Source organism: Lolium rigidum, chromosome 3, assembly GCF_022539505.1.
Source record: "Lolium rigidum isolate FL_2022 chromosome 3, APGP_CSIRO_Lrig_0.1, whole genome shotgun sequence".
Classification (NCBI taxonomy): domain Eukaryota; kingdom Viridiplantae; phylum Streptophyta; class Magnoliopsida; order Poales; family Poaceae; genus Lolium; species Lolium rigidum.
Window position 1 is genome coordinate 388,222,834 of NC_061510.1, and position 25,195 is coordinate 388,248,028.

Here is a 25,195-nt window from a genome sequence, read left to right on the forward strand (position 1 = left end):
GGGACAGTCGACAGACTAGACCCTCCATAGAACAGAGCCAAAAAGGCAGTCGTCGGGCTCCCCGTACTGTCGCCTTCCCCTACCCCGCGCGTACGGACGCCCGCTCAATACACCCAAGGGTTGCTTGCTTCCATTCCATCCATGGTGCGAGCACACACAGTGCGCATGCACATCCAGCGATGGACGAATCTCGCCGCGATTGGACGGCGGCATCGGTTTGTCCTGTGGGTGGGGTGACTCGATCGGTCGGCCCAGTTCGACCCCGACGACGACGGATTCGATCCTCTCAAGTTTCCACGGTAGAAACGTTGGCATGTGAGGATCCGAGCCCGTGGAGCAATAAACAATGGCGAGAGAGCACCAAATCCAAGATAGATTGATAGGCAGATGCGACTGCGCCACTGATGCGAAACATTCATTAACACGGCCATCCATGTCCGTCGCCCACACAACTGACGAATCCAGGCACTCGACCTCATCACGTGCTCTGGTGGCCGGCAACCGGTCCCAACATCCTTCATTCGATCCGGTTGCCACTAGTACCAAGCAAAGCTACAGTAAAGATAAACTCGACGCAGCCAAGAACCGGAGGTCGCATCGAGAAATGAACAAAAGAAGAAGAAGAAAGAAGAAAATTCAGAGGAGAGGATGGATTACAGGGGGTACGACTGGACTCACTAGCATTAACATACATGAGACTGGGAATCGTTCGAGGAATTAATTAATTGACATCCCTAATTGAAGCGCTAATCGAGGCGTTGGTGTTGGTGTTGGCGTACGTACGTCGTGATGAGTGGTAGCAGTAGCACACAGGCAGGCAGCTGGGTAGAGGAGCAGGGACTGGAGGTACGTGGCGACGGCTTCACCTTGTCATGGAGCTAGTTATCATAGGCTCAGGTTGAGGTCGAGCTCCTCCTCGGCGTCGCCGTTGTTGCCGCCGGAGGTCGTGAGGGTGGTGGTGGTGCTGGCGGGGGACGGCGTGGTGGCGGCCGCGGAGGCCGTGGGGCCGTGGCAGCCCCGCCTCCAGTTGAGCATGTCGATCAGCTCGTCCCGCCCCGCGCCCGGCTGGTCCGCCGCGCTCATCAGCGCGCGCCCGCTGCTGGCCGTGGCGCTCGTGTACAGCTGCGGGTTGTGCGCCGCGAAGCGGGACGCCTGCAGGCCGCTGTACAGCTCGCCGGCCGCGGCTGCGCCCTCCGGCGGCGCGTAGTGCTGCTGCTGCTGCTGCGGGGGCCGGTCCGAGCCGACCATGTAGGAGCTGTGGGAGGCGATGGGGAACGTCGTCGGCAGGGCCGCGTAGGCGCGGCTGCTCATCGTGTACGCGTGCGCCGGGAGGCCGCCACCTGCCACGCCGGACGCGGTAGAGCCCACGGCGGCGCCAGCGCTGCTGTACGCCCCGGGCGAGTTGGGCGCGCCGGCGCCGCCGTAGGGCCCGGACGACGAGTTGGCGCCTGCTGCCGGCGCCGTGGCATTGCCGTGGGCGTGATGCGACGTGGAGGGCATGTAGAAGTAGGGGTTCCAGCCGATGCTGCGCTCCTTCTTGTGGGCGTTCTGGTGGCCGCCCAGCGCCTGCGACTTGAGGAACTTCTTGTTGCAGAAGAGGCAGGGGAAGAGGCGCACGTCCTTGCCGTCGACGCACTCGGACGAGGAGCCGGCTCCGCCGCCATCTCCCGCTCCTGCTCCCGCTCCCGCTCCAGCCATGCCTACGGACGGCGCCGCCGGCGCCAGGGTGAGCGAGAGGTCGGCCTTGGACGGCAGGAGAGGAGGCGAGTCCATGTGGCGGCGGCGACGGAGGTGCCGGGAGGGGATTTTTATACGGCGGAAAGGATGGATATGATGATATCCGCAAAGGCAGAGCGTGCGCCTAGCTAGTGTGGTGGACTGGACTGGACTGGACGAGAGTGGTATGGTTTTGGCTCAGGAGAAAGGGGAGGGTTTGTTTTTCGTTCTATATATGGCAACGCACAAAGGAGAGCTCGAGCAGTACCACTCCACTACCGTCAGTAGCAGCTGTTTCGCTACAGGGAGGGGCTCCGGCCTCCAGCAATGAGTGCCATTTTCTTCTCTTGCTCCGTCAACTCTTTCTCATTTTCACGAAGTACTCGAGTAGACCACTGTCAAAACTGCTCAACATACTCCCTTCGAACCATAATAAGCGACATTCGGATGGGTCCAACCTGATAAAAACGCGGTCCAGCGCACGGGATTCATCCCAAAAACGTATGCTCGTGGCGTCCGGGACAACGCAAACCCGGCCCAAATCTGGGACAAGTTTGCGTGGCTGCGGACGCTAATGGCTGGGTGCTCGCGTTCTCCCCTTGTCCGCCCCTGGCCCGCCTGTCCGTCTCCCAAAATACAGCCCCCTCGCACACATTTCCGACCGCTCCGCCGCCACCCAAGGACCGGCAATTTGGGAGCGGTGTGGACGCCGACCACCGTCATCGAGACGCCGGCGAGCGGTGCAGAAGCATAGGTTGCGGCCCCGTGTTGCTTTCGCGGCGTCGTAGCAGAGTCGGAGGACGCCCTCGCCGACGCTGTCGTCCTCTCACCGACACGAGACCTCCCGCCGTCAGCAGCTTCGTCGTTGCCACCAGAGGTGAGCTCTCGTGCACCGTGTTTCCAGACCGCAAGTCGGCCGGGACGGACATTGCCTGCAGGTCCTTACGAACGCATTGGATGGCCTCCACCTGCGAGGTGTTCGATGAAATGGGCGATCTAAAACTTTACCCTTTTGATCTGTAGATCATGGTGGACAGCGACAACGACTACTTCTTCAAGAACTTCATCGACACATCGTCAGATGAGGAGTACGACGATGACTTTTTCACGGAGGCTACGCTGATCATCCACGAGCACATTGTCTCGCAGATCCCCGTGTACCGGGGGTCCTTGCCGGGGAGCGCGGCCGCCTTGGACCGCAAAAGAGAACGTGGCCACGACCAGCTCTTCACCGACTACTTCCAACCCAAGGCATTGTTCACGCCGGTCATGTTTCGCCATCGTTTTCAGATGTCCAGACCGTTGTTCCGCCGGATAATGGATGGCGTCAAGCTCTACGACGACTACTTCTGCGCGAAAGTAGATGCAATTGGCAAGGTAGGCCTCTCTTCGTACCAAAAATGCACAACAGCGATTAGGATGCTCGCATATGGTGTTGCCGGTGATTTCGTAGATGAGTACACCCGCATGAGTGAGTCCACCTGCTTGGAAGCGATGTACAGGTTCTGCAGAGGAGTGATCGGTTCGTTCGGAGAACAGTATCTCCAGCAACCAAATGCAGAGGACACAGCTCGTCCGTTGTCAATCAACGCTTTCAGGGGGTTTCTAGGATGCTTGGCAGCATAGACTTCATGCACTAGGAGTGGAAGAACTGCCCCTTTGGTTGGCAGGGGCATACAGCGGCCATTCTGAGGGGTGGACAGTCATTCTTGAAGCCGTTGCTTCACATGACGCTCTCCGGTGTTTGATAGACTAGCGTACGGTCAGCCCCTGATGTGGATTTTGATATCAATGGCCACCACTACACCAAGGGGTACTACCTTGCTGATGGTATCTATCCACCTTGGGCTACACTCGTGAAGACAATCTGAAAACCCAACTCAGAGCAGGAGGCAAGGTTTGCCAAAGAGCAGGAGGCAACACGGAAAGATGTCGAGCGGACGTTTGGCATCCTCCAAACTCGTTGGGCTATCGTCAGACACCCTGCAAGAGCCTGGAGTGTGCAAACTATGTGGGAGATGATGACCGCTTGTGTAATCAATCATAACATGATTGTTGAGGTAGAGCGGGATGATTCACTCTTTGATAATGAGTGGATGGCCAGTGAGAGTTGGTTACTCCTCAAGGTGGTCCGGCATCATTCCAGGACATCCTCCATGCGCACCATGAAATTCGGGATCTAGCAGTACACAACCAGCTCCAGACTGATTTGGTCGAGCACATGTGGCAGCATGTTGGCAATAATGCTGCAAACAACAATGATGAAGGAAATCCTGAAGCCTAGAGCATTTGTATCGTTTTTTCAATTTATTTGAATAATACTTTGTCATTGAATACGTGGACAATAAACTTACGTAATAAATCTTGAGCATTTGAACTTATTTATATATTTTATATAATTTTTTATGATTTTATAGTGAATTTAGAGGCAAATAGCTACTATACGGCGCCGCAACCCAAATCTGCCGCGTTGGGCGCAGCGCGCGATCCAAACGGACACGCGGACGGGAGGCTCCGTCCGCGTGTCCGCGCGGCCACCCAAACGGCCCAAAACAGACGGCCCATCGCGTCTGTTTAGGTCGCAGGGTTGGAGATGCCCTAAGTTGCAACATCTTCACTAGTTTCCCTACAGAAGCATCTCCATCGGCGCGCCCTAAATAATCGCCAGCAGGGACGCCGGTGCTGCTGTATGGGAATGCCGGCACAGCATCCTCTATTTGGGGACGCTATTCCCTCACCGGCGCCCCCATACGGTAGCCCCGATAGATAATTTGAATTAAAAACTCAAATAAAAGCATAAAAATTTGAATAGGTTTCGAATATAAAGTTAGGGCCAACCCACGACACCAAATTCGAATAGGTTTTCGAATATGAAGTTTAGGCCAACATACGGCCACCGAGTCACCGTTTACTCTGGCTGAAAAAAACAACTTCGGCTTCTAGGCCAAATGATTAGATGAACGGGGTCATGGGCACCTCAACCTCAACGACGTCCTCATCATCGGCGAGCCTCGGCGGCAACTCCATCGTTGCAACCGGATCCACGGTCGTCGAGGGAGGCACGAACGTCGATGGTGCGGAGGAAGGCATGAACGTCGGTGGCATGGCGGCGGCGAGGGTTTTTCGGGTTGGAGCCTGGATGGGGGATAGAGCAGCGGGCGCGAGAAATGAGCGGCGGAGGGGAAGGGGTTATGGTGGAAACGATGTATATTTTTGGGATGTGTAGCTGACAGGTGGCTCCCACGCCCAAAAAATTTCGTGCCGCGAGGCGCCAGCGCCCAATTCGCACCCTTCGCCAAGGGACCGGCACGGGGTTGCCGGTGCTTCTATTGGGCTCGAAAAAGCGTCAGCACCTTTTGGGGCGCGCCGGTGTGAGCCCATTTTCAATCCCGGCCTCCAAAATGCTATCGGGGGTGCTATCAGGGTCGCCGGTGGAAATGCTCTAACCCCCTCAAACCAAAAATGGAGGCACCCGTGCAAAAAAAACACGCCCAGTCGCCACCCCCTCCCCCCACCACCCAAATAGGTTTCGCACCAACTTGCATACGGGTTTCATTAGGCACACCTAGGCCAAACTTAATCTGTACGGATGCTACCGGGGTGCCTGATGGCGCTTAATGTGAGTGCGGGCCAGTCTTGTCGGCGTCTGATAACCCACAAGTGCGGAGGATCAGTGCAGTACAATTCGATAAGTATTTGAGTGTTGAACCTCGGAGAAGATGAAGGTAAACTATCTATTCTCTAAAGCCCTATAACCCACTTATATGGCCTTGTATGCAAAGCTAGGAGATATGGTATGTGTGTAGAAGTTTTACTAAAATCTATATGTGCTGAAATTAAAATGCAAGTAGTAAAATGGAAGACAAGTAAAGTGCATTAAAGTAAAATACAATGAGATGAAATGAAGTGGAGTGGAGTAACTCGTGAGAGCAAGTGTTCGGGCAAATTGCTATTTCATTTGTGTGGTTGACATAATTAGTGAAGTTCATTGTAGTCTTTTTAGTGCTTCTTCTAGGGAGGAGTCATAGATATGTGTAGCCATATACATGTGCAAGTACACCCCTAGTGATTGATCCTAAGGCCATTTTCATGAGCAAACAAAGGAATTATTAAGACATGCATTTAAGAATGTCTAACCACCGCTGTAAGTTTAAACGTCTCCAATATTGGTCCACCGTTTACATACATCTAAGAACCGGGATCGGGTTTTTGTCGCTCCCACTTTCCCTCATCCTACCAACATCCAACGGTGATAACCTTATGCATCCTCTTGACATATGTGTGTACTCATATATCAATACATAAGATCACCATATAAGATAACAAATACTTGTATTCAACCAACAACAAACTATATAAAAATTGTCATGAACAATTCACTACTCAAACATCAACATAGAGATACAATAGATCATGGAAAAAACAATATATTGTACCATTCATCATGTTTGCCAAGAGATTACAGAGGGGGTGGTGAGGAGACGTTGTATATGTTGATGAAGATGATGAAGATGGTGTTGATGCCTTCACCGGAGGGGGGGGGGGAATCTACCGAAGGTGATTCCGGCTGCGTTTCTTGATGGTGCTCCAGGTATGGCACCAGACAATCTTGTTGGCAGTTGTGGAAGCGGTTGGAAAACCCCAAGAGGAAGGTGTGATGATCACAACAGCAAGTTATCCCTCAATAAGAAATCAAGGTTTAATCGACCAGCAGGAGAAAGGCGTGACTTCTGAAGGTGTTGCTAGCTGACTAGTGGTAGGGCGCATTACCGGCGTCAGCAATAATATGAAACCTTCACACAACACAACCAAAATACTTTGCCCCAACTTACAGTGAGGTTGTCAATCTCACCGGTTTTGCTGAACACAAAGGATTAAATGTATCGAGTGGAAGGAGATGTTTGCAGTAATTAAATAGAACAGTGCTTGCGGGAAGTAAACAGAACATAATTGCAGTGGTTAAATTTATCAGTGTAAAGAAAGGACCGGGATCCACATTTCACTAGAGGTGTCTCTCCACAAAGATAAATAGCATCTTGGGTGAACAAATTAAAGCTGGGCAATTGACAGAATATCGATCATACATGACAAGATAATTACTATGAGATTTGTTTGGGCATTACAACATGATACATAGAACGTAATCCAACTGCGTCTATGACTAAAAATCCACCTTCCGGTTAGCGTCCGCACCACTTTGATAATTAAGTTGCAAGAAACCGATAATTGCATTAAGCATTGTGTGCAATGTAAACAATAGAATTACCCTCAGATAAAACATTGTTGTTTTCTCCCCAATAGCAACATCACATCTACAATCTTAGAAGTTATTGTCACTCTTCCAGAAAACTAGAGGCATGAACCCACTATCGAGCATAAATACTCCCTCTTGGAGTCACAAGTATCTACTTGGCCAGAGTTTGTACTACCAACTGAGAGCATGCAAGATCACAAATAACATATGCTATGAATATGTAATCGACCTCAACATAGTATTCAATATTCATCGGATTCCAACAAACACAACATGTAGCGTTACATAAAGATGATCTTGATCATGTAGGGCAGCTCACAAGATCTAAACATGAGGCACAAATTGGAGAAGACAACCATCCAAACTACAGTTATGGACCCATAGTCCAGGGATGAACTACTCATGCATCACTTCGGAGGCGGGCATGGTGATGTAGATGCCTCCAGCGATGATTTTCCCCTCCAGCAGGGTGTCGGGAAGAGCTTCAGAACCCTCCTGATATGGGTTCTGCGATGGCGGCCGCGATGGAACTTTTCGTGGATGGGGACTCGGGTGTCTGGAGTTTTCCCGAAATCGTGAATAAATAGGCGGAAGGGCGAGGTCGGTAGAGCCCCGGAGGGACCACACCACCCTTTGGCGCGGTCAGGGCCTGGGCGGCGCTCAGGGTTGGCCTAGCCGCCCCCTGGCGCTTCTTCGTCCCCCTTCGGTCTCTGTCTTCGTTAGGAGAAATATTGACTTCGCCTTTTGTCCCGTCCAATTCCGAGAATGTTTCCTTTACAACTTTTCTGAAACCAAAAACAACAGAAAACAAGGAACTAGCACTGTGGCATCTTGTCAACAGGTTAGTGCCGGAAAATGTATAAAAGTGCAATGAAGTGTATGTAAATCATAGTAGAATTGGTATAAAACAAGCAAGGAGCATTGTGACGTATAGATACGTTTGAGATGTATCAAGCATCCCCAAGCTTAACTCATGCTCGTCCTCGAGTAGGTAAGTGATAACAAAATAATTTTTGAGTTGACATGAAGCCAACACAATCTTGATCAAGCATGTAAAGCATTGTGAGCTAGGATCAAAGTACTCTAAACATAGGCATCATAGATACAATTCTAACAATAGAACTTAGCAACTATGTTATAGGATGAGAAGTAAATCAAACAAAGGATCATCAATAATAATGCATTGAAAGCAACTGTTGTTTTATGAGCATAGATAAAACATAGCAAAGTGATATTCAACATGTCCTTTATGAAGTAGCAAAATAAAAATGCTAGGATACCTTTAAAGTTCAGAGGGTGACTAGATACAAGTAATTTAAGAACAATCAATAGTCATAATCATGAAACAATCAATAAGTCTTGGGACTATGTACATTACACTAAGAATGACAACTATGCTCTATTAGTGGTGCATAAAGCAAGAAGATGAAGACTCAACATAAAAGTAAAAGAAAGACTCTTTGCAGAGCAATCAAGATAAACAAGTTTTATAAAGTTTCCAAAAAGTATGTTACTCATTAGCTTTGAGCTCCCATTTCTCCTATCATAGGCATCTTGAATTGTTAAAATTAATGTGAAGCAAATATGAGCTATATGCTTGACGAATCACAAGTTGAAAATATCATGCCCCTTGAATACGAGTACCTACACCTCATGCTACTCAACTTAGGTCCCAAATAAGTTCTTGTCATTGTAAGTATACATGTATCATAAAGAACGCAGCAGGGGTACCTCTTGCCCCAAGATATGGAAGTACTCTTTCAAATAAGTGCAATCTCACACCAAAATGACAAGACAAACAGACAATGAACATCTCAGCAATCCTTTTATTTACTATGGGTATAGATTTTTATTGAAGATGCTTCACGGAATGCTCACTATGGAATGTTGTAAACTTCCACCATGAATGATGCATGGCTTAGGTTAGTAGCCCAGCGTTTCTCTAACACATATACAAACTCAATGGACTTACAAATTTCCATTCTATTTCGCATCGATAGGCCCATAAGCAAAAGATCATGATATCAACTAAATAATAAGTGCAATGTTGAAAGTGTTCCCCGTGAAAGCATGGTTATGCTAACTCCCAACTTGCAATTTGCAAACATATAAACTTTATAAGATAGTCACAATAATCAAGTTTATTAAGTACAAGAAAGTAAATGTGCCATCAAGTTCCCGAGAGCTTTACTAACTAATTTTCTCATGCCAAAATTTAATTCGGAAGATAAATAAAAGCATGATGAATATACTTGGAATAGCAATAATGCTAATAGGTAGATTTGATGGACAAAATTAGCAAACTTTGGTTAATGGTGGTTGGATGCACGAGTAGAGCTCATACTCAGTATATGCGAAGGCTAGCAAAAGATTGGAAGCGACCAACTAATCGAGCAATAATGGACATAATAATTTATAACGACAAAATAATATTAATCAAAGCATAAAGTGATATCAAAAGTCAAAAACTAAATGATCATGGAGGCTTTAGTTGACTGGTCATAGTCATATCATGGTGTAAGCATGTGCCAAGTCAACCCAATAAAGCATCAAAGGAGAATATCACAATATTATGCTTCTTATGATAAAAACAACGCATGATGCAGTGATAAATACTAAGAATATGACAAGAATATTTGAGACAAGTCATGATGCAGTGATAAATACTAAGAATATGACAAGAATAACATCCAACACGACATGCCGAAGTCTATACCACAGTCTAGACAAGCTTCCTTTTGCATCACTATTAGCATGAAACATTTTACTCGTATCCAACACCAATCAACTTATTTGAAATAACTCCCAGAGATGAAAAACAATATGGACCAGAGAGCTAATCATACATGAATAAAGCAAACTAACAATCTCTGGACAAAAATTAAAAACAGAAAACTAAAACTAAACGAAGTACTAGAAAAGTAGAACACTCGCAGAACAATAACATTGAAAACTAGAGCGTTCTATGCAATTAAAACCGAGCGGTCTTTCTCCAAAAAATTGTGTCGGGATCCAACATATGCTATAGCAAACTAAACTAAACTAAAAATGAAAATAAAGACGCGCCAAGAACAATAAATAGCGTATGAAACAATAAAAATATAGCGCATAGAGAGATGACATGTTGCCTTGTTGATAAAGAGGGGATGCCTTGGGCATCCCCAAGCTTTGACGCTTGTACCTCTTGAATATTCCTTGGGATGTAGGGGCATCTCCAAGCTTGATCTTTTGTCCATTCTTCGTCTCATCACATCATTCTTTTCTCACTACACTTGAAAACTTCCTTCATACAAAACTTCACATAATTCTTTATTAGCAGTATTACTACAATCAAAATAAACAAATCCACTTGGGTTCAGTTCTAACATATATGAAACATATATTAAAGCATTATCTACTGTAGGAACTCTTCAAAAATCTCTTTGATCAAAAGAACTAAAAAAAAGAAACAGATTTAAGAGGCAAATGCAAATAATGCAGAAATATTTCAAAACAGAACAACAGGTAAAGATCGATTTTTTCGAAAATCTTCTCTTGCTCATCTCGAAAAGTGGTCAACTAACGAAAGGTCAAAATTACGTATTGGCTATTTATACGAAATTTTATGATAACGACACAGAATCTGTTTCTGGACAGCAACTTCCCCAAATCTTACTTTCTTCCTATTAGAGGCTATTCTTGGCACAAAAACGAAATAAAAATGATAAGGAGAGGTTATTACAGAGGCAATAACTTCCGAGACTCAACAAAAAAAATTACAGAAAATAAACATGGGTTGTCTCCCATAAGCGCTTTTCTTTAACGCCTTTCAGCTAGGCGCAGAAAAAGAGCGAGCATCAAGTATTATCAAGATAAGAAGCATCGACATCATAAATTTCGAAGCCTTATGGCTACTCATCTTACCTTTACGATTTTTCTTAGGAAAACAATGAGAATTACCTGGTGGGGAGGTGAAAGTCATGGTGCCTTTCCCCACATCTATCTTTGCTCCAAAGAGTTTCAGCAGAGATCGTCCAAGTGTGGTTTGTCCCTTTTCTACACATTCAATGACAAGATAATCAGTAGATATCATCCTTCCTAGGATCCTTTTATGCACTTCTTCAGCAACCCCAATGGGTAATATAATAGCATTATTGGTGAAAGATAGTTTTTCTCCACCCTCAAAAAGTCCCCAAAAATTTAAAGACTCATAAATATCTTTAGGCATAAGAAAAAACTCAGACATAATATCACAACGAGCATAAAAAATGTCACCACCTATATCAAATTTTACTGAAGGGAGCCAACTTGAGGGTTCGGAATTTATTTGAACATGATCATAATTCTCCCAAGCATGCTATAACATTTGTTCAAGCGAGCCGTACTTGTCTCGAGAGTATTTAATCTAGCATAAATGCTCGCAAGGGATGAATCAAAATTACTAGGTGAGCTATACGTTGCAATCAATTTCTTTATGGCATTAAAAGCTTGATATCCATCACATTGAAGGAAATCTCCTCCCGCTAGAGTATCCAAAGCATATCTATGGCGAAGAATAAGACCAGAATAAAAGCTACTAAGAAGCAAGCCTAGAGTCATTAAAGGTTCAGTTTTATTATAAGAACTATTAATTCTAGACAAAGCTTTTTTAAAAATCTCCTCACTCCCTTGTTTGAAAGTGAAGATCATTTCCTCAAGCGTCATAGTAACAGGAATAGACATAAAGACAACTTAAAATAGGATTTTTTTTTATATATAAAGATAACTATAAAATAAACTATTTTTTGTGTTTTTATATGATAAAGAAAACAAGCAATAAAAAATAATGTAAATTAGGAAAAATAATAACAAAGTAAAGAGATTGGAGATGAGAGACTCCCCTTGCAGAAATCCTCTTTCTCCCCGGGAACGACGCTAGAAAATCTTTTGCTGGAAGTTGCCATGGGAGTTTACTTGTGCTTCACCATGCATCAACCACTATGAGATAACTCTTTCAGTTCCCCGACAACGGCTCCGGAAAATCTTTATGGTGCTCCAGGAACGGCGCCATACAATCTTGTTGGCAGTTGTGGAAGCGGTTGAAAAACCCTAGGAGGAAGGTGTGATGAGCACATCAGCAAGTTTTCCCTCAGTAAGAAATCAAGGTTTAATCGACAAGTAGGAGAAAGGCGTGACTTCTGAAGGTGTTGCTAGCTGACTAGCGGCAGGATGCACTACCGGCGTTAGAAACAACGTGGAAGCTGCACACAACACAACCAAAATACTTTGCCCCAACTTACAGTGAGGTTGTCAATCTCACAATTTTGCTGAACACAAAGGATTAAATGTATCAAGTGGAAGGAGATGTTTGCAGTAATTAAAGAGAACAGTGCTTGCGGGGAGTAAGCAGAACATGATTGCACTGGTTAAATTTATGAATGTAAAGGAAAGGACCGGGGTCCACAGTTCACTAGAGGTGTCTCTCCATAAAGAGAAATAGCTTGTTGGGTGAACAAATTATAGCTCGGCAATTGATAGAATATCGATCATACATAACAAGATGATTACTATGAGATTTGTTTGGGCATTACAACATGATACATATACTGTAATCCAACCGCGCCTATGACTAAAAATCCACCTTCCGGTTAGCGTCCGCACCCTTTCAGTATTAAGTTGCAAGCAACAGATAATTGTATTAAGCATTGTGTGTGATGTAAACAATAGAATTACCCTCGGATAAAACATTGTTGTTTTCTCCCTAGTAGCAACAACACATCTACAATCTTAGATGTTATTGTCACTCTTCCAGAAAACTAGAGGCATGAACCCATTATCGAGCATAAATACTCCCTCTTGGAGTCATAAGTATCCACTTGGCCAGAGTATCTAGTAGCAACAAAGAGCATACAAGATCACAAATAACATATGACATCAATCTCAACCATAGTATTTAATATTCATCGGATCCCAAGACAACATGATACATAGACCGTAATCCAACTGCGTCTATGACTAATAATCCACCTTCCGGTTTGCGTCCGCACCCCTTTCAGTATTAAGTTGCAAGCAGCAGATAATTACATTAAGCGTTGTGTGTAAAGTAAACAATAGAATTACCCTCGGATAAAATATTGTTGTTTTCTCCCTAGTAGCAACAACACATCTACAATCTTAGAAGTTATTGTCACTCTTCCAGAAAACTAGAGGCACAAACCCACTATCGAGCATAAATACTTCCTCTTGGAGTCACAAGTATCTACTTGGCCAGAGTTTCTACTAGCAACGCAGAGCATCCAAGATCACAAATAACATATGACATGAATATATAATCGACCTCAACATATTATTCAATATTCACCGGACCCCAGCAAACACAACATGTAGCATTACATAAAGATGGTCTTGATCATGTAGGGCGGCTCACAAGATCTAAACATGAGGCAGTAATTGGAGAAGACAACCATCTACCTACTGCTATGGACCCATAGTCTAGGGATGAACTACTCACACATCACTTCAGAGGCGGGCATGGTGATGTAGATGCCTCCGACGATGATTTCCCCCTCCGGCAGGTTGCCGGGAAGAGCTTTAGAACCCTCTCGAGATGGGTTTTGCGATGGCGGCCGCGACGGAACTTTTCGTGGATGGAGACTCGGGTGTCTGGGGTTTTTCCCGAAATCGTGAATAAATAGGCAGAAGGGCGAGGTCGTTGGAGCCCTGGGGGGCCCATACCACCCCTTGGCGCGGCCAGGGCCTGGGCCGCGTCTAGGGTTGGCTTCCGCCCCTAGCGCTTCTTCGTCCCCTTTTCGGTATTTGTCTTCGTTTCGGAGAAATATTGACTTCGGCTTTTATCCCGTCCAATTCCAAGAGTGTTTCATGTACAACTTTTCTGAAACCAAAAACAGCAGAAAACAGGGAAGTGGCACTCTGGCATCTTGTCTATATCTCAGTGCAGGAAAATGTATAAAAGTGCAACGAAGCATATGTAAATCATAGTAGAATTGGTATAAAACAAGCATGGAGCATAAAAAAATTATAGATACATTTGAGACGTATTATCCCTCCCCCCCCTCCAATCTCCGTCGGCGACGGCCTTCTGACTCTCTATTTCTGTGTTTTTGATCTACGCCGTCGTCACCTCGACGAAATCCCCCGAGGTCGTATATATAGTAGTTTTTAGGGAAAAACAAGTTGGTTCACGAAATAATGAGGCGAAACGGACGTTCGAGGGCCGAAAGAGCCCTAGTGGCGCAACTAGAGGGGGAGGCCAGGCCACCCTCTCTCTTTCCCATCCTGTTGACCTCTGGTGGCCCACTTTAGCTCATTTTGTTCGGCTCAAAATTTCTTAAGCGTGTCCCCTGACCTTGCCCTTTTTGGAGTCCCGTAGCTCCGGGAAAGTCAAAAACACTGAAAAGTGGCATTTCCTCCCAAACAGAATTAGAACTGGACGAGGAGGATTGTGTAAAAATCCTCCCTAAAACATCATAAACCATGGGAATAACATTGTATAAGATGCAATTATGTGGTAATATGATGCAATAAAGTGCGAAGTTCATGTATGTATTTTACATCCATCATCGTCACGGCAGAAATGCCCCACCATAATAATTCCCCTTCCGCCATTTCGACACCAACGTCACCCCGTTCCCCTCTCACACGATGCTCAATCCCGCCATTTTCCCCCAACCAGACCAGACGCGCACCCTACACCACCGTCCCGCCATGCTGCCGAAGAAGTACGACACTCCCCGCCCGACAGCTCTGTCGGATGCCCCCACGAAGAAGAAGGGGAGGGCCGAGAAGGAGCGGCCAGAGGGGGTTACCAACGCCGAGTGGGCTTTCGATCGGCAGCGCTGTTCGGTGGAGAATGCGATCCGCCGACAAAGAGAGGCGAGGGAGAGGAAGGCGGTGACGAAGCAAGTGGCCATGATGGAGAGGGTTGCTATAATGGCGGGGATGTCGGCGTCGCCTTCGCTCTAGTATGTCCCCGCCGCATGAAGCGGGGGCCAAGGAAGCGTCTCATCGTCGTCCAACGCGTCGCATGTGTTCCAGAACAACCAAGGTAATGGAACGCCCGATCTGTCTCGGTTCTCGCCGGGTTGCCATGACTTCTACCTATATAGTGGGTTCAACCCTCTAACCACACCTTCAGTGACGTCGACCTCCACATGCTCGCGTCCTGGCCTGAGCACCACCGCCCTCTCTGCAACAACGGTGGGCCTCCTCCTCAATCCTGCCACCAACAGTTCACTGCGGGCACCAGCGTACAGAGTCGACCCCACCGGTGGCTACGGCTTCGACCTCACCGGTGACAAAGACTCCACCAGCCACATAGGCTTCACCGTCGACAGCTAAATCGACATCCCGGCCATCGTCATGCCTGATTCCTCGGTGGACGACCTTGCCCTCTGATTCACGCACTATGTAATGTCGGCCGACTTGGGTGCCCCTTTTTTGGTTCGCTAGACATTGATTTACTGCGATTTGGGACTACGTGATCGACGAGACTATGTGATCGATTTGCGGACGTGATAACTGTGTGATCGGGCGTTTATTCCAATGTTTGAATTTGTGATTTGGGGGCCACGGCTGGGAGCCGGTGCCACTAATTTTGCCACCGGAACCCCCCCACCCCCCATACAGCCATGCATCGGACGTCGTATGGGGGTCACGAGTGGGGATGCTCTTAGTATAAAATTCGTGCAATCCCTATTGGATGCACAATCCGGTGGTGTGTTGCGCTTAGAGAAACTCTAGCATATCCTCGATAATAGCCTAAGACGGGAAAATTCACGTTGTTTTTCAATTTTAGGCTATTCACGCGTCCCAAACAAATCCCGAAAGCTAGGCCATCCTTGATAATTTTGTTGGACCCTAGAAACCCCACTATATACCTAGGTATGTGGATGTGGGGGGTAGCAAATCCTCATTTCATGCATCGTCGCATCGCCTCCTCCGCCGTGAAATTTCCCACACCTTCATCGCCTCCTCGCATTTTGGTGAACATTTAACAACATATATGCAATGAACGAGTTAACAACTCCCCCAACGACACATCGCGCGGCCGCGCACCTTCCCGCGCCGGTGTAGGGAGAGCATCCAGGACCACCTCACTTGTCGCTACGTGTAGTTTCGCTCTCCCTCTCCATCTTCCCCTCCCGCGGCGAAGAGCTCCTGAACCGTCGAGCACCGGTGTATCATCGTGTACCCGGTGACTTCGGACGAGGAGGAGAATGAAAACAAGAAGGAGGAGGCCGAGGATGTTTTGGAGGTGGAGGACGACGATGGGTATTTCGTTGCAACCGAAACCCAAGAGACGGTGATGCGGCGGGCCGTGGCGCGATCGCTAGGCATGCCGTGGTGTTGATGATTTCAACACTGACCAGCTGGATCGTGGACTATTCGCCTACGAACGACACAAGGTGTGGCAAGCATGCTTGTAATACTCTATCAAGTCGAAGTGCGTCGAGTCGTCACTGCCAAAAAAAACCTGCGCCGTTGCCTCCCTGTTTATTATGTAAGTTTAAGTTTATTCTTTTGAATGTAAAAAACTATGAACTATGTGTTTGGTATGGTGAGCAAAATGTAAAGATGTTGCGCTGAGAGCAACTATAGAATGCAATCTATATTTCGAGTATTTGTTCTTCTTGTTGTTTTTTCTAAACCTTAAACCAATATATGGGGCACCCGCTCAATGCCGCGGCGCGACTCTCCCACATGTGGAGGATCTCACAATAACAACGACGTAGCTCTTCAGTGTTTGCTAGCTAGACTTGTTAAAGTTCATGCTGCATAGCTAAACTATGAGATCAATGACCAATAATAACCACGCATACTATTTAGCTGGTGGCGTCTATCCGGAACAGTTGACATGAATATTTGTGACCCTGTTAGGAATCTAGTGTGTCGCACAAATATCGGATGCAAAAGTGGTCGCGTGAGTTGCTGGAAAACTCGCTGGACTACAGTGGAGGACTGACGCGAGTGGAGGGAAAAGGAGGCGAGTCGAGTGCTTGGCTGGGCAGCGGCGGTGGTGACGCGAATATGTGCTCTGCGCGGGATGCCTTGTCGCGACGTCGGCAGGCACGGACAGGCGGGGCCGGCGGGCAGCGGCACGGGCGGCCACATGGTGGCGCGCCATTGGGGCCGCCCGAGCTCGCCTCTCCCTCTTTCTCGGCTGGGTTTATCCAGCTACAGGAGCAGCACTGCTGCGCACCGCGACAGGACACTGGACACAGGAGTAGCAGGACACAACTTGCAAGCGCCAACAACCGGGAGAGTTCAATCTTCTTCAATCCGGCCGGGGAAAAGTCAGTGACGGGCAAGCAAGCGTGCGTGACTCCATTTCGGCTTTCGGTTTCGACCTATATTTGGACTTCTCGACAGACCAGGTCCGCCCACGCGCCTACGAGAGCCTAGCTAAAACTGGAAAGGGAACATCAATAGCAGTACAATGGAAACTTAAAACTGATTCCAGGTGCATATTCGACCGTTATGTAAAAAATATATTTCAAAGCGTTAAAAAATTTAGCAAACTAATTTTGCATGTAGAGAGTCATGTTCTATATGCACACGTAAAGTTTCATATAAAATAGACAATTTCTATGCCTTGCATAAACAAACAAAAAAATGTCTCAAAAAATGTAGTATTTTAGCATCAAGTTTTTTTCTTGCGAAACAACCTTGTGAGCATGTTACATGTTGAGAATGACCGAAGGGTCAAATGGTCAGCTTGAGTTGGTGGCTACCCCGCAACTTAGATTTGAATCTCCTCGGATGCGATTTAAAATTTGCGGTTCATTTAGCTTCTTCTACAAGAATATGCCGAGGGTGCTAGTGTTCATAGGTCTAGACTTTTTTAGCATGTAACATGTTATACACAAGACATTTTTGTATTTTTTAACATTTCTAAATATGTTCAAAACTTATTTCAAATAAAGATTGCATATACAGCTAGGTGCAGTAATACCCTCTCCTACAAATAGATTTAAAATTAATAAAAATTACAAGTAGGCTTACCGACCAACTAGTGATAACTACACACTGACGCGAGCCGAAGGTGCGCCGTCGTCCTTTCTCATCCATCACCAGAGTCGGACAAAATTTGTCGTAGTAAAGCTTGTTGTAATAGACAAGCATGAAGTCGTCGTGCTAAGCAGTGGCGGAGCTTAATGCATGTCGGGGGGGCCACCGCCCCCAACTGTAGATCGAAATAGACTTACCTAAAACCACACCAACGAACATGAAAACCAACCAGATCCTCCTTAACATAACGTACCTAAGGCACTCTTCACAAACAAGTCATCCTACCGGCTTACCTAGCCACATCTGGAGTCATGCTACACCGGGTTAACTAGAGTATCTCCAATGGTCTGGTCCATTTCACACACCAAAGGAGACACACAACGAGCTAGAAACTATCCCGGGTACCCACAAGTGCGCGCAACGATGCTTGGAGGAGGACTAGCCTCCAGCGAGCAGGGACCCAAACGATCGGTGCATGCAATGGCGATGGGTGGGACGGGCGACGACGTCGCGATATGGCTTTAGCATAGAAGGATGGGCGTGATTTTGGGTAGCGAGTGGCTTATGTACCATTCGTGGGCGGGCCACAAAAGTAGAAGAGGGGACGCGCGACGACGCGGCCGCTATCCGCATCGACACATTTCCAAACCATATTTGTGCTTGGAATGGGCCGCCACGAACTCGTCTCGGTCCATTTGCGTTGGGTCAATGGACTGGATTTTTTCGTGTTCTCTGATTACTTACGGACCAAAATAGATACTCCATCCATTCACAATTACTTCGCATTATGGGTTTGGTAAAAATCAATCTTTCTAAATTTTGACCAAATACTTATAAAAACCGACATGTGCAACTTAAAATTTATTATACTAGTATCATCATAAAGTACATTTTTATTTTATATATATTTGATATTGTGAATATTGATAAAAAGATTATAAATAGTTAAAATTTAACTTTTTTTTTACTTTTAGCTAAGCCCAAAACACGAATTAAATAAAAGAAGAGGGAGTAGCCCTTAGAAGACTATTACATGGTGATGCTCACGGAGATATTAGTCGCTTCGTTGATCGCCCTAAACAGAACCAAACAAGTACTGCTAAAATGTTGGTTGGTATAAAGTATACCGTCTTTATCTCTGTTTTTGTAAACAAAGTAGATCAATATTTATCAGAGAATATGTGGTGCTGTCCACTTCCGGAGAAGAACCAAATGTCCGGTATATAGTTGAAGTGCCTACTTTTCCCACCCTTAATCAGTGATGGTCACATGCAGGTCCAGCTATTAAACTAGTCTCACTGCAGCTAGGATAAACGTTATCCTCAAAAAATTGTTGGAGTAAAAATCGTCATGCTAAAACCCTGAAAAACAGCAAAAGAGAGCAGCGGTCATCGCCGATGAAAAGAAGCTTAGATAAAATCAAGTAAGATCCCCCGGAGATAAATCTCCACACACCCTAATCACACCACAACGGAAGATAGATGGAAGGAATTTACTTGAGTGGTCACCGCGACGCCTTTCTGGTATAATATAAAACCCTAAACAGTCTAAGGAAGAAAACAACAAAAACGAGACCTCGACAAAGTAGATGAAAATTAATCGGAGAACATGTGCCGCTTTCTACTTCTGGAGAAGAACCAAAACGTCAGGTTGTTTATTATCCTCTACTAGTTTAAGCGCTGATGATGCTGCCGCTTTTGCCACCCTTAAAGAGTGACGGTCACATGTAGTAGCAGCCATTAAACTATTCTCACCGCGCGCGGCGACCCTGCCTGCCTACCCCCTCCAACGGTGACAGGGGAAAAGAACAAGGCGTCGACGAGACCATGATTTTCTCCTCACCTCAAACGGATCTGGTTGGATCTGCCGCGCTGTCACGTCCACCTCTGCATTTTGCCCAAACAGCGACGCGCCAGTCCAGTTTCCGCTCGACTTTTTTTTTTTGCGGATCAGTTTCTGCTCGACTGAAAATAACCTTTTGCCCATCATGGATTTTACTACGACTGAATTCTCTTTTTCATTTATCTTGGAATCTGGTGATCCGGAGAGTGGACGTGGTCCTTGAAACAGCGCCCATCTAGCTCACATCTCACTGGCTTGATCGAGTAGTAGTGGTCCTTCAAACTTAGGGTATGTTTGATTCATTGCCCAAGCTAGCCTTACCAAGAAATTGGTAACCCAACATACTTTGGAGGAGGGTTTTGGCTCATAGAAGCATTTGCACCCATTATGCAAAATAATTTGAAAACAATTTAAAAAATATTAAAAAATTCTGACATAAAATTTATGGTGTACATTGTGAAATTTTATGTTCGTACACAAGTTTTATGAAAAAACAATATTTTATTTGGCATGTACAAAAAAGATATAAAAAATCTTGTACGTAGTCGTGTTGTAGCATCAAAATTTGTCTTTTTTACAGGAGACACAGAAAAAATAAAATTTTCTGGAAACTTGTGTACAAACATAAAATGTCTAGATGTACATGCAAAATTTTATTTTGGATTTTTTTTGCACTTCAAAATATATTTTCACACAATGGGTTCATATGCTCCTATGAGCTCTATGAGCCAAAGTGGATTTCCCACATACTTTGCCCTATGTTTGGATTGCGGCCAAAATAATAGGACAACGGAACATGGGAGCATATGCTCCCTCTATTTTGAAATGCATTTTACACATATTTTCAATTTCAAAAGAAAATGAAACAAAAAATTCGCACGTACATCTTCACATGCTACATGCTCACACAGACGTTTCATAAAAAATCGGGTTGTCATGTGACGTGTGTAAAAAAGGATAAAATTTAGTGCTAAAAATAATACTTTTCACAACATAAGTTAATACTTTTTTACATATGCCACAAAAAATATTGGTTTTTCGCATAATTTATGGAGATGGACATGTATAACTTTTTGTCATAAAAATTCAACACTTCAAAATATGAATTTTTGGTAGAGGGAGCATACACATCCTTTAGCCAAATAGAATTTCCGAAACTATAATTGCCAAATTGGGAGCCCAACATACTTTGCCCTATCTCTCAGATTTTGCCAAATAATTGGCTAAGTATGGGCGGAGGATTCTTTAGCCAAATATTGGCAAGCCAATTCTTATCAACATATGGAGTTTTTAGTATAAAACTACCATTTTTGTGGTCAAATTTCAGAACTGCCACTCTTCAAAATATTGTAAGAATATGCCTATTTGCAGCAATTTTTTGCAATGTGCACTAAAACTAGAATTAATCCGGATGGCCCCACAAGTCAGGAATAGTTTTGCTCAGGTGGATTGGGTCCCACTTGTCAGCCCAATTAAAAGTGTCAAGATATTCTAAAAATATATAAAAAAAAGTATTAGGAGAGTCATCTCCTTCCTCGGGTCCGGCAGGGCTAGCCAAGAGGGCCTCCAACAGAGAGGGGCGGCGCGGGCGACTCCATCACGGGCCAGCGCTAGCGCGGAGCGAGCGACCACTGCCAGGGGTGAGCTCTGCCAGGGGATCGTCTGGCGAGCTCTACCAGGGGCGTAGGCGACCTTCACCAGGGCTCGTGTGAGGGAGCTCCGGTAGAGCGGTGCTGGTGAGCTTCGCTAGGGCCGAGCTCCAGCGAGGGTGGCACGGTCGCGGAGGAGTGTCGGCGAGGGCGGCCACGGACGCGGGCGAGCTCCTCTAGTGTGGCATGGTGTACCTCCGCCAGGTGCGAGCTCCGGTAAGGGAGCTTCGGCACGGGGACAGGTTAGGCAGACTTAGATTTTTCTTTGTTTTGTATATTCTTTATTTCTTTTAGATTTTTCAATCTCAGCAGATTGCATAGTTTTTTTTATGATTTTTTGACATTTTTTTTAGAATATCTTCACTTTTTAAATTGGACGGCCAAGTGGGACCCACTCTATGTTAGCAAATTGGCTCAGACAGGTGGGTCTCGCTCAGTTTGAGCGTCAATTCGAGATTAGTTTCGTTTTAATGTACATTGCAAAATATTGTTGCAAAGAGACAGATATTTTTCAAAAAAATAGAAAATGATAGTTTCTAAACATTTAAATACGGAAGTGTAAAGGGGATTTTCTGAACCTAGGTACCGCGGAACCTGATTAACTTACTATTCTACTATTACATAGTTTTCTGATCACTAAGTTACAGAAAATTCTGGAAGGAGTATTTCCTTTAGTCTCTTCATTTGAAACTTTTAATTTTTACCTAAGCTACATCCTTTCAAATTTGGATTAAAAAACAGGCACGTACGTACGGACATTCTCTAAACCAAAAATAATTTGTTTGAATTTTTTGGAGATGTGGAAATAGTGAAATAGTGGAATTTTTTTTACAAAAATTGCACCGATCTATTAATAATCATCAATAGCAGTACAAACTGATCCAAAAGTAATAAACATTACGAGTAGATCTTTCGACCACCTAGCGACGACTACAAACACTGACGCGAGCCAAAGGCGCGCCGTTGTCCTCGCTCCTCCATCACCGAAACCGAGCAAATCTTGTCGTAGTAGAGCTTGTTGTAGAGACAAACGGAAAGTCGTCGTGCTAACGTTCCAAAGGACCAGCACACCAGAGCAGCAACCGTTGCCAAAGATGATAAATGTAGATCGAAAGAGACTGACCTGAAACCACACTAACGAACACGAAAACCGGTCGGATCCCGCAAGATCCGTCGGGCACATGACTCCACGCGCCCTCTGCCGATGCTAGACGCACCACCAGAGCGAGGATGGAGCGGGGAGGACCTTATTCTGATATCAAGATGGAGTCGCCGCCTCACCATCCCGAAGAAGACACTGAAAATAACCTAATAAAGAACGAAAACCCTCCCACCGACGAGAGTCCGTGGTCCGCCACACCTCCAGTGCCCTAAGGCCACCGGAGACGGGGCAGACCAGCAGCATCGTAGCTGGCGAGGGGACGGAACCCTAGTTGGGGTTTTTCAGCCATCTCCCGATCGCTTCTCCTAGGAGTCCCGCACGTGACATTTTCGTTTCTTTGGTGGACTTTATCAATTTTAAATGAGTTCCATGAAACCTACGTGCCACGTATTTTACACGAAAGTGGTAATTTTATGATAAAAACTTCCAACATTTCTTAAGGCTAAAAGGAGCATGAACCAAAAATGTACCGCTGTCCGTGAGCTAGCTCTATGTAAGGAATAGGGTTTTGGGGGAACCGGCACTACTCCAAGGGAGAGGCCTATCTCATATATATATATAGGCATACATGATACATATACAAGTGTCTATACCACATACGGTATGACGTACATATACAGCTACTATACATGTCTAACACCCTCCCTCAATCTTAGCCACTTCGTAAGGAATCAAGAAGGGTAAGATTGCGCCTACAAGACTCAAACTGTGGTAGAGGTAATGGCTTCGTGAAGATGTCAGCAAGTTGATCCTTAGAGGAGATGAACTTGATTTGTAGTAGCCTTTTGCAACACGTTCCCTCACAAAATGAAAATCAACTTCAATGTGCTTTGTTCGGGCATGGAATACGGGTTCGCAGAGAGGTATGTAGCACCGATGTTGTCACACCAAAGTATAGGAGGTCTAGGTTGGGGAATGCCCAACTCCTGAATCAGCGACTGTACCCAAATGAGTTCAGCAGTAGCATTACCAACAGCCTTGTATTCTCGCTTCAGTACTACCGCGAGAAACGGTCGCTCGTTTGCGAGCACTCCGTGCAATCAAGGTAGAGCCAAAGAATACTGCATAACCCCCCGTGGATCGCCTGTCATCAGGATTGCCTGCCCAATCAGCATCAGAATAGGCCGAGAGCACAACAGAGGAACTCGGCCGAATATGGAGACCGTGGGACACTGTAAGACGCACATAGCGCAAAATGCGCTTAACGGCGGACCAATGAGTGTCACGAGGCTCATGAAGATACTGGCAAACTCGATTGACAGCAAAGGAGATATCTGGACGAGTAATTGTCAAGTATCGGAGACCACCAACAATACTCCCGTACTCGGTGGCATCGACGAGAGGAAAGAAGCTCACCATCTACGCTTGTGATCTTATCTGTGGAAGACATAGGAGTCGCTACTGTCTTACACTTCAGCATGCCAGCTCGCTGCAACAGGTCCAAAGAATACTTTTTCTGTGTCAAAACTAAGCCACGGTCACGATGAGTCACTTCCAAGCCAAGGAAGAAATGAAGCTGACCAAGGTCCTTGACAGCAAAATCAGCACCCAAAGATTTAATAAGAGCATCTGCAGCCATAGGAGACGAACTTACAAGGATAATGTCATCCACATAAACCAAGAAGTACATAGTAACCTCGGGTTGCTGTAGAAGAAACAAAGAGGAATCAGCTGTAGAGGGCACAAAACCACGAGTACGAAGCGCAGTGGCAAGACACGCATGCCAAGTACGAGGAGCCTGCTTCAGACCATAGAGAGCTTTAGTGAGTCGACATAGATAATCTGGACGAGCCGAATCAACAAAACCAGGGGGCTGACGCATATACACCTCCTCCTCCAACAATCCATGAAGAAAGGCATTCTGCACATCGAGCTGACGCATAGACCAACCGCGAGTAACTGCAATGGAGAGAAGTATCCCGATGGTAGTAGGCTTGATCACCGGACCGAAGGTATCTTCATAATCAAGACCATAGCGTTGACGAAAACCTCTCGCAACAAGACGCGCTTTGTAGCGCTCAATAGACCCATCAAGCATGTTTCTTCACTTTGAAGACCCATTTAGAATCAATGACATTAACTCGAGGTGGCGGAGGAACAAGAGTCCAAGTCTCATTACGAAGCAAGGCTTGATACTCCAATTCCATAGCTTCTCTCCAATGAGGCACACTCATAGCAGCTTGATAATTGCGAGGTTCAGCAGAGGCATCAGCAAGTGCAGCTGCAAGACAGGCAGCATACCAGGCAACAGTACCATCAGTACGCTGTCGAGGTCGAATAATACCACTGCGACTGCGTGTATGCGGGCGAAGAGCCACAGGAGCAACAGTCGTCGAAGGAGCAGGCGGTGCAGAAGAAGAACTGTCCGCAGAGGCAGGCGACTCAGCCGTAGACGAGGCGGGCGATGGAGGCGCGGGCGCTGGAGAGGCGCGCTGAGGCGAGGCAGGCTCGGGCGCCGAGGGCCCGGGCGACGTGGGCGCGGGCGACACATGCGCGGGTGACGAGGGCGCGGGCGACGGGCGGTCAGCGCCTGGTGCATGGGCACGATCCCCGGTGCCATGCACAGGTGGATCGGCCACTGCATGG

At 46.1% G+C, this 25,195-nt stretch overlaps 1 protein-coding gene across 1 annotated transcript; it reads right to left on the bottom strand.

Annotated features, from left to right (window-relative positions):
- Positions 1 to 376: 376 nt before the first annotated feature.
- Positions 377 to 1,903, bottom strand: LOC124700753 (fibroin heavy chain-like). Its single transcript, XM_047232829.1, has one exon. The coding sequence runs from the start codon at positions 1,771 to 1,773 to the stop codon at positions 886 to 888; it is 888 nt and encodes a 295-aa protein (XP_047088785.1). The 5' UTR covers positions 1,774 to 1,903; the 3' UTR covers positions 377 to 885.
- Positions 1,904 to 25,195: the final 23,292 nt, after the last annotated feature.

Bases quoted from the DNA above. Each gene is read 5' to 3' on its own strand.
- LOC124700753 (XM_047232829.1), bottom strand. From the start codon at position 1,773: ATGGACTCGCCTCCTCTCCTGCCGTCCAAGGCCGACCTCTCGCTCACC.